We start from the raw sequence: 10,953 nt of genomic DNA, 5'->3' as shown, positions 1-10,953 counted from the left end.
TTATATCTTTCTCCGTATCAGCTGCTCTCTGTTATTCAGCTCAGGCCTCACCACAATAATGTAGCATTTTGGGAAAAAGATGCAACCCAGTAATCCAGAACTAGAAGCCAAGATGGAGAAGATCTCCACAGCCACCATGTATTTCCCTTTGGTGCTCAGATAAGTTGGAACAAACGAAAGCCAAACACTGCAAAAGACCAGCATGCTGAAGGTGATGAACTTGGCTTCATTGAAGCTGTCTGGCAACTTCCTGGCTAGGAAGGACACAGTGAAGCTGACAGAGGCCAGAAAGCCCATGTAGCCCAAAACACAGTAGAACATGAGGACTGACCCTTCATTACAAAGAAATATGATTTCTTCTGTCATTGAGTGCATGTCCACATCTGGGAATGGGGGAGAGGTTGCCAGCCAGAAAACACAGATTCCTACTTGAACAATGGAGCCGGAGAGGACAATGGAATACGCCAGTTTTTTGCCTACCCATCTCCTGATTGTGGATCCTGGCTTGGTAGCCATGAATGCCAAAACCACCGATATGGTTTTGGCCAAGATGCTGGAGAGGGCTACAGAGAAGACGATGCCAAAACTGGTTTGTCGTAGAAGACAGGTTGCCTCCTTAGGTGTTCCAATGAACATCAAAGAGCAGAGGAAACACAAGAGGAGGCAGAGTAGGAGAATGTAGGTGAGGCTTCTATTGTTGGCTTTGACGATGGCAGTGTCCCTGTGCTTAATGAAGATGCCAAGCACAAGAATTGTGATCAGAGAGAATAAAAGCGCAGAGAAAGTTGAAACAATGGCCAAAGTTTCATCAAAGCCCAGGAAATTTGGTGTCTTTGAAATGCATTGATCCTGGTCGTCATTTGGATACTGACCTGCAGGGCACCTGACACATATTTCCATCTCTGGATATACAATGTACAAGAAAAATGAAAGAACCATGATTATGCTAAAGAATTTTCTTATCAGAAGTGTGGGAGATTTTATGTAACCAAACATAATTGTGCATAACTGCCAGTAAGTAAGGGACACAGAGCTGTAAATTTCTATAAAAGACTTTGATATCACATCTTTACTTTTCCATGGTTCTTTTTGAACCATGCAACTGACCACACACATTAGGTTGGAGCTTCCTAGCTCAGACTACATGCTTGAGTATTCTCTCTGTATTTTGTAACCAAGAATACCTTGCCTGTGTTGTCTCTGCTGTTGCATTAAATGATGCATGAATAAGACCCGTGATTTCTGTAAGTAAATCATTTCAACAGATTTATGGTTGTGTTCCATTCACTCCAAGAAGCATAGGGGAGAATTGTTAGCACTTAAAACTGGGACATTTAAAAGTCTAACAACCTATATTTCCTATGATTTGCAAACATTGTATAGATCTGCATTTTAAATTCCATTGGGCACTGTTTTGGCTAAAGAGTGAGACAAGCCCTTCACATTTTCTTCAATTCAGGCAGCTGTGTTTTTGTTTGTAGTTCCTACACATGTTGGTGTTCCTACACATTAATTGGTATTCGTAGTTATTACCTAACAAGAAGTCCACTTTGCATATTGTTTTTCACCTGGAAAAACTTCAAAACTGCTAGCCTGAATGCTTTTGCCCTAGATGCTTCACAAATAAACCCATGTTACAAATGTGGATAAGTTGTATGTTTTAGTGGTACAGTGGTGCCTCGCTAGACGAATTTAATTCGTTCCGCGAGTCGCTTCATATAGTGAAAAATTTGTTTTGCGAAGCGGCTCCCATAGGAACGCATTGAAGTGCGGTTTCCCATAGGGTGCCTCGCAAGACGGGAGGGGGGATCGTCTTGCGAGGCACCCTATGGGATGAAAAAAAATCATCTTGCGAAGCACGCCATAGGAAACTTCATCTTGTGGGTCTCCACTGAAAGCGCAAAAAAACTTTCGTTTTGCGAGTTTTTCGTCTTGTGAGGCATTCGTCTAGCGAGGTACCACTGTACTTCTCTTTTTTTTCTCAGAACCTCCAATATTGCATAATTAAATTGGAGAAATATTACAGCTGAAATCTCGGAAGCAAGAGGGGTAATTTTGACAGGACTTTCACCCTCTACCCCCCAAATCCTGCTCCTAAAGAACTTCTATTCCACTTCTATTCCACCCTAAGTTAGTCAGTGTTGGTGGGAAAAGTCAATACCTCCCTCTCTAAAATATGTTTTTTCAGATTTATTAAGGATAAAATTGTACTGATTTTAAACCATGAGAATAATATATCAAGCCATAATTTAAGCATTTTCTCTTCCAGAAATTTAAAGACAACAAAACTTCCCAGAATTTACTAAAATAAATTGTATTGTTTGGTATGTGCTAACAAGGCATCTCTTACCTTTCTCATTTGAGAACATCTCATGTGGACACGGATCACAATCATAACAGCAAAACTTCTCCCCCTCCTTCTTTCTCTTCCCATAACCAGGACGGCAGTTGGCATTACACAATGAAAGCGGTGGTTCCTATCCAAAGAAATAGGAAAAGGTTAATATTAAGAAAATGTTTGGGGAAAATAAATCTAACATATGGTGATCTATCAGTATATAATGTGAAATATATTCATATTTACACAGGCGAAACGTCCTTTGGAAGAAAACTTTCTTTTCTCTTCCACTGCATTACAAATTTAATTATGTATTCAGTGAAAAACTGCTTCCTTCCCCCACTTACACCCCATCTTATTGGATAACTATGAATGCTGCCATTTGAGAGCCAGTGCAGTTATTTTCTCACCTGAGTGAAGCCACTATGCCATTTGATTCTTTCCGCATTAATGGTGAGCTCTTTGCCAGGAGGGGACTGAGGATCCAGCTTCCCCACTTTGACCCTGACATATGATTTGTTTCGGAAAGTGACTAAATTTGTAATATCGAAGCCAGCTGCTAACTCTCCGTATTCATTTAATGTGATTTCATCACCAGCACTGTTGTTGAATGAGATCCTCTTCAGGAATGAGTGGAGCTAGGTGGAAAGAGAAGCACAAGGTCTATAAAGGCAGGAGATAGACAGGTGTGTTTGGGACTCCCCAGTCCTGGAGGGAGTAACTGTGTCCCAAAGGTTGAGTTTCCAGATGTCCAGAATTTCCCTAATCTCTAAAGATGTCCAGGGAAATCCGTATGTATGGCAACCCATGTTGGTATTGTCGCTTTTACTGATTTCCCTTTAAAATTGCTGTAAAATGTTCAACAACTCTGGGTAAAGCTTTTCTGTCTGGATCTTCACTGTTTGAAATATGGCAACCCTACTAAAGGACCAGGTGTGCAGACTGGGGGTCGTTTTGGACTCACAGCTATCCACAGAGGTGCAGATAAATTCTGTGATGCAGGTCAATCCAAGCAGCTCCATCTCTGTCTATGTGTCTGGTTCTACATACACCCACGTCCCTATCCACAACATTAAAGGTAAAGGTAAAGGGACCCCTGATCGTTAGGTCCAGTCCCGGACGACTCCGGGATTGCAGTGCTCATCTCGCTCTACTTGCACTTTGACGTGCTTTCAAACTGCTAGGTTGGCAGAAGCAGGGACTGAGCAACGGGAGATCACCCTGTCACGGGGACTCGAATCCCCAACCTTCTGATCAGCAAGCCCTAGGCTCTGTGGTTTAGACCACAGCGCCATCCGCGTCCCTATTACCACAACATTACTTGAGGTTTATTTTTAGTTATCAAGGTCTATTCTTTTATTACTTATAGTGCATTGCTAATGCACATAATACAATGAAGGCAGTGCACAACACTGAACACTTTGTAAACTGAACACTTTATAGCAGTAAACTCTACCTGCCAAGGCTCCAACTTTTGATGAGAGAGTCTGTCTCCACCTTTTATTCTTTTGTGGTTGGCTCCAGATGAATACATGATCTGTAAGGCATGTGCCAAAGCATAGACAGCATTATAGATACTGTAGCTGTGGCCGGTCATGCTCATTTCAAAAACTGGGGCAGGAAGGCTCTCCAGCTTCTCCTCTCCGGTACATGTGCCATCTTTTGACACAGTGTCGTTTGAAACTGAGCAACCAAATGCTTGTTCCCAAAAATCTTTGATAAAACCATTTCCATCTTCCCAATAAGGGTTTACATGCTGAAGAAAGTCTTGGAAGCTGTGAGTCTCCTTGGAGTGGATAGCAAAGGAGATAGCACCATAGAACATTTGTAAGTTATAGTCAAAACCTTTTTGAAACATATCTAATATGAAATTGATCTGAGCTGTTGTAATCCACACTTTTCCTTCAGGTAACTTAATATATTGAGGAAGTATTAGCTGAGTTACTGTCACTATCTTTGCAGCATTTAACAGCCATGGAATAGATCGACTTTCTCCATATATAACAACAGCATTTGCTTTGCTCGTTATGAAAGCTCCTCTGATTAGCTTTGAGAAATGCACTGCATCACCCAACATATCAAGCATGTTGATGTTGATATGCACATGGTACTCCATCGTTTCTGTGAATGCTGAACAGATCTGATTTTTGAAAAGCATTGACTCAATAGTCTGTAAGAAACGTTCTCCAGCTTCATTATCTGGAGTGATGAGCCCAACCCATTTCCATCCGAAATACAAAAGTAACTGGATAATTCCTTGATACTGAAGTCCTTCATTAGGGACCATGCGGTAAAAGGAAGAGAATTTGATATGATCATTCATGGCTTGTTGAAATGAACCATATGAAATCTGAAAAAAAGAAAAAGCCAAACTGTTCATGTGGAAACAAGAACTCACAACACACCCATTTTATCTGAATATAACTCCTATATACACAAATGTACTCATTTTAGGGACGCCATTTTCCTTACATGGAAAAATTCACACAAATAAGTGCGCTTAATAAATTCTGCAGCTATTCATTCTTAATATTATTGAGTCATCACATTTGTACACATTGATTGTCTCCATCTATTTGCTGCATTTATTATTGCTGGTTGTTACTGCTTTCTGCACTAAGCGGATGATTCAACAAAACTCCAATGTGGAGCTGGAGCAAGAGAAACCACTGATCCTGCTCTTTTGTTCTATAACCCTTATAGCAGGGGAAACAAAATAAAAAAAATCCTTCCAGTAGCACCTTAGAGACCATTGGTATGAGCTTTCGTGTGCATGCACACTTCTTCAGATACACTGAAACAGAAGTCACCAGACCCTTATATATAGTGAGAGGGTGAGGAGGGGTACTACTCAGAAGGCTGGTGGGAATGGGTGATTGACTGATAGGTGTGGTAAACCTGTGGATGACTGTTAACGACTGCAATTGGTCTTATAGCAGGGGTCGGCAATGTTTACCTCGCCTGGGTCAGTTCACTCCAGTGGACTCTTGGGCTGGTTAAATGACCCTTGTGAGCCGCATGTGGCACATGGGCCTTAGGTTGCTGACTCCTGCCTCATAGTGATTGTACAGAGAAGTTGATACTCCATCTATTAAGAACTCCCCTGAAAAGTTATTCTGTGAACTCCAGAAGATCTCTGGAAAACTATGTATGGTGATGGTCTGTGACTGCAATAAACTATATATCGGTAAAATACAAAAATAACATGGCAATCATCACCAGCAAAAATTAAAGCAACTAAGATGAACTCAAACAATGCAGCAGAACAGCACAAAACAGTCTTTTCAATTAACCTCTGAAAATCAACAATGCTGAGTAACATCATACATCCCCACACAGGAAATTTCATAATTCTTAGGGAGAGAGACATTCTTAGTTATATATACTTCCAGGGAGGAGATGACGCACAGAACAGCTTGTTGACAGAGATACTTGTGTGGTGATTACCGATAGCTAATTCTTGGCTGTTTGAATTGGTCTGGACATTTGAGTCTGAAGACTGGAAAAATGCTGCTTTGCAGAAGGAAGAACAGCTGGATGTCACCCTAGAATGAATACTTTGAACAATCATTTTTACGACAGGTGGAAAATGGGGGCTTTCCTCTTTTATCCCCCCCCCTCTCCTCTGGCATCTTCTACTCTGGGCAATTATTAGGATTATACACACATGAAGGTGATGGGTGGTTGGTGAAGAACCCTGAGTGAAAGGCAAATAAGGGAGAATCTCCAAGGGTGGGAGACTGGGAGAAGTAGGAAAAGCTCACAGTTGAGAGCTGGGAGGTTCCACCCCTTTCTGTTTGAAACAAGGGTTAAGATCTGAGCCAGCTGAGCCTCAAGCAACAGCTAAGGATCCAGGAGTACCCACTACCTGTCTTGCTGCTCCTTCAGAGAGAATGTAACCGCAGCAAGACAGGCCACCTCCCATTCATCTGGACTCGGGAAACACTGACCAACAGTGCCGCTGTCTTATCACTACTGATCTTCAGTTTATTGACTCTCATCCAGTCCATTACTAAGGCATGACATTGGTCCAGAACATCCACTCAACACCTGCGGATGTAAAGGAGAAGTAGAGCTATGTGCTATTGCTGACAATGTACTCCACAACTCTGGATGACTCCATTCAGAGGTTTCATGTAGATTTTAAACAACTTGGGGTATAAAGTCAAAGCTTGAAGGAACCCAAATTGAAGGCTCCACAGGCCTCTGGAAATGACCACCCAAAAAGGACTGGAAACATCTCAAAGAAGTGCAGTCTACCCAAAATTCGGACAGCTGTTCCAGAAGGACACCATGGTTGAGGGTATTGGAAACCACTGAGAGGTTGACGAGAATTAACAGGGACACATTTCTCCTCTCTCTCTCTCTAGTCAATGTGTCTTCAGTTATTTATGCCTCTGTAAGGGACACGGGTGGCGCTGTGGGTTAAACCACAGAACCTAGGGCTTGCCGATCAGAAGGTCGGTGGTTCGAATCCCCGCGACGGGGTGAGCTCCCGTTGCTCGGCCCCTGCTCCTGCCAACCTAGCAGTTCAAATGCACGTCAAAGTGCAAGTAGATAAATAGGTATCTTCCGGTGGGAAGGTGTCAGGTACCATTACAGAAGGGAAACGGAATTTCCGTACGCTGCTCTGGTTTCGCCAGAAGTGGCTTAGTCATGCTGGCCATATGACCTGGAAAAACTGTACGCGGAAAAACGTCGGCTCCCTCGCCCAGTAAAGCGAGATAAGCACCGCAACCCCAGAGTCATTCGCGACTGGACTTAACTGTCAGGGGTCCTTTACCTTTACCTTTAAGCCAATATTAACATCATGAATTTACATGGGTAGCTCACAAGCAGCAAGTGCAATGCTTTCAGGATTGATGAATGCATCTAGGTGCCCTATTTACCAACCTGGTGCGGGATGACAAGTCTCATATAGTCAGCATGCGGAAGTCTAAGTAATGCATGGAGAGGGTTACTGCCATAGAGCAAGCTCTTCTGCACCCTCCTCTTCACCTCGGGAGGAGGGTTATCAAGCCTATTGTTGTCCTTCAGTCTACCTGAGAAGCTCAGCATGTAGAGAATTCTGAGTTGGTTACTCCAAGCTCACATCACATGGCTCTAACAGAGAGTTCGGCAACCTAAGGCCCATGAGCCACCCCCTAACCGAGCCTCCTGCTTGGCGAGTCCCCACGTGCTGTGCTAAACGGACACGGCACGGGGACTCTCTTCCGCGGCTCTGGATATCACTTCGGTGCATGCCCAGAAGCTGGAAATGGCACCTGCACATGCCCGTGGCGCTGAAAATCGCTTCTGCGCATGCCCAGATGGCGAAAATGGCTTCTGCACAGGCGCGATATCTGCTTTCTGGGCATGTGTAGAAGCGATTTCTGGTGTTGCGCTGCGCTGGTTCGGCCCATGGAGGATCTCCGTGGGAGTGATCCGGCCCATGCCCAGTAAGCTTTGCTGACCCCTGCTCTAACAGGCCATACCAATTTAGGGACGTTGACAACTGAAACCAAGCCAAGTTACTGCCTGTGTACTTGCCCCAAACCTGCATATTGCCAATCAGGGAATTCTCCTTTCTATATTTTATTTTTTACCTTGCCACCAACACCTGGTACCTTTCAAGCGATCTTCCATTACATGCAATAAACCTGCATTCTTTGGAACCCTTTTAGACACCCCTACACCTTGTTGGTTGCCTATGTTATACCTCCACAATATATGCATTTACTGCAGCCTCTTTTACTCCTTTCATTTCACCAGTCCATATTCATGAATCAGCAGATTTATTGCAGAAGAAGATGGGAAGAGTTTCTCTCTTTTTATTCCCACATTCTACCTGTGGAATATCTGCCATTTTATTCCCATATTCTACCTAAGATTTCTGCCATGCACAAGGAGGTCTGTGAACCAATTTCCCCAATGACAGCTGCTTCATTCTTTTGGATCCTACATTTATATGTCCTAGGTCTTTTCATATACATTGTTGGGTACAAATATTTAACTGTTTAAATATATGCATGTATTGCAATCTGTTTCCATATTCCATTTTACCACTTTAAATTTATGTATCAACAGATTCCTAATGGTAGGAGAAAAAAGTAAATTACTGCATGAAATATCCATATATATTTCAATACCCATATTCTACCTGGCACCCTTGGAAAAATCTTCCATTACTTGTCTTAAACACACATCCTTTAGAATCTGGGTCCTCTCATATGCCTTATCGGGTACTCATAGTATTAATCCCCCCATATATTCCTATATTGCAACCCTTTTGCTTTTTCCATTTTACAACTTCCTATTTATGAATCAACAGCTTCCTAGTGAAAGGAGAGAAGAGTGAATCACGGCATGAAATATCCATATATATTTTAATATCCATATTCTACCTGTGGAATCTTGTAAAGACCTAAGACATCCGCCATGGATGAAGAGGTGTCAGAGCTAAGTCCTCCAATGACTCCTACTACATTTTTCTGAATGCCACATATGTAGTTGGGGACAAAGTGATGTGATTTAAAGAGCAGATCCAGAGTGGTTTGGTAGGTCATCCTTGAATCAAAATAGTTATCATAGATGTGGAATCCAAGAGTGGCATTGGGCAAGATCTTGGGATTCTCATTGATCTCATCAACAGCAAACACCAAGGCGACGATGTGTTGGTAGTACTTTGTTATTACCCTGCAAATGAAGTGAGTTACCATTTCATGTGGGAATTAAACAGTGCATGAAATTCAGAACTGAAAGATTCACCTGCCTGCCTATCCATCTCTATTTTGGTTTCTAAAAACAAGCTGTAGGCGATTGACTGAGGAGGTCTGGGGATTGATCAAAGCCATGTTGGGAGAGACACCATCGTCCTTGAAGCAGGGGATGGTGTCCCCTCCCTTCAGAGACTTACCCAGAATCAGGAAATGTTAAACAACCATTGCCAAGTGGCAAATATTCCACTTTGGGATGCTTGGCATCGATTGAATATCTGGATCCTTTTTCAGTCTGGTTTCTAATAAGTTTTAAGGGCCTTCTCTGTAGCAACCGCTAAGGTGTGGAATTCCCTCCCCACATTAGTATGTTTGACACATTCACTATCTAGCATTCAGGAAACATTGAAGATGTACCTCTTTACCCTGACATTTGACATCTGTGAAATATGTTTCCAGGATCAACCCTCTTCCTGTGACAGTATTGCTTTAACTGATTGAATTCTGAAATTTAAAATATTGTGGCCCACTCTGGCTCTCAATTGACTGACTCGCTAATGAACACTGCCTAATTAATCTCCCTGAGTTCTAGTATTCTGGGTGAGGGAGACAACTTTTCCCTACTGACTGTCTCCACATCATACACAATCTTATTCATGTTGATCATGTCACCTCTTGCATGCCTTTTCTCTTAAAAAGGGGAGGTGTTCTATCCCTTTTATCATTCTGAATGTAATTTCTAAAGCTTTCCCAACAATATTGCTTTTTAGGTGAGATGACCAGAACTGTTCACAGTATTCCAAGTGTGGTCACACCAGAGATTAGTATAACTGCATTATGATATTGAAGTTCTGTTTTCAGTCCATTGAGTGCTGCTTGCTAGAATGAATTTGCGATTTTCACAGCTGCTGCACACTGGGTGCACATTTTCACTGAGGTATCCACTACAACTCCAAGGTCTCATTCCTGGTAAATTGCCACTAGTTCAAATGCGCTATGTTTATTCTTTAAATAATATATTTTTCACCTGAATAAGCCTCATCTTACACTTGCTTACACTTAATTGCCTTTCCCAGTTTACTGTCCCTGCACTTAGAATGCAGTCTGGAAACTGCTTTGTTTTCTTTATTTTAACAACAGAACATTTGAGTAAAATCAACAAACTTGACTACCGAACTGCTTGGCTGTGTGTTACAGGGCATTTTTGTATTATGTTATGTTATTTTTATTTTCCTGCTCTCTCTTCTCTGTGTATTTCCAGAAAAATGTGAATCTTTCTTCATCTCAGATTGACAGTTCATGCATAGTCTACAGTTTATGTAAGTATATTTCTTATTTAAAATGTCTATTCTTTTTTTAAAAAAGGTTCTAAAACACCCCCCTCAAAGCAATCAAAGTACTTTCCTGTAATATATTAACATATAAGGAACACATAAAATAATGTTAACAACCTTTTACTTACACTGGGATGTCAATAAAGACCTGAGAAGGGTGTGTCTTGAAGGAAAGGTTAGGGGACATGTAACGGATAAGAGACGCTATCCCACCAATTACCAGGTCACCTCCTTCATACCACTCATGTGTAATATCCACAGGGTTAGTTCCACTGCAAACAACAGTATGCACTTGGGGCACCATGCCAGGAAGCTGCAGGAGAAGCAGCAGCAACAGCATTCTGATCGCAAATATCATTCTACACATATATTCTCCTTTATCTCTCTACAATATTGTTATTACCATCAGCCTGACCTGAATAGGATGGATTTGGGGACAGAAAACTCTGGCAATGCAGTATGTAAATGGACAGGTATCCACCTTCTCATTAACTTCAACACTGTCACAAAAAATCAGTGAATCCTAAATAAGCTACAGTGATCTGAAATATGTCCTTTACAATGAAAAAGGGGGAAAGATTGAAAT

General features: G+C 42.0%; 1 protein-coding gene across 1 annotated transcript; it reads right to left on the bottom strand.

Moving 5' to 3' along the window:
* Nucleotides 1–10,725, bottom strand: LOC118095580 (vomeronasal type-2 receptor 26-like). Its single transcript, XM_060281323.1, has 6 exons — nt 10,496–10,725; nt 8,722–9,013; nt 4,092–4,688; nt 2,749–2,976; nt 2,351–2,477; nt 1–902 (listed from the first exon to the last, which is right to left on the bottom strand). The coding sequence occupies exons 1-6, from the start codon at nt 10,723–10,725 to the stop codon at nt 1–3; spliced, it is 2,376 nt and encodes a 791-aa protein (XP_060137306.1).
* Between the last annotated feature and the right edge of the window lie 228 nt (nt 10,726–10,953).

The sequence above is a fragment of the Zootoca vivipara genome, chromosome 13 (assembly GCF_963506605.1).
Source record: "Zootoca vivipara chromosome 13, rZooViv1.1, whole genome shotgun sequence".
In the NCBI taxonomy this organism is placed as follows: Eukaryota; Metazoa; Chordata; class Lepidosauria; order Squamata; family Lacertidae; genus Zootoca; species Zootoca vivipara.
Note: the sequence above shows the minus strand (reverse complement) of the source record. Positions and strands in the feature narration are given on the sequence as shown.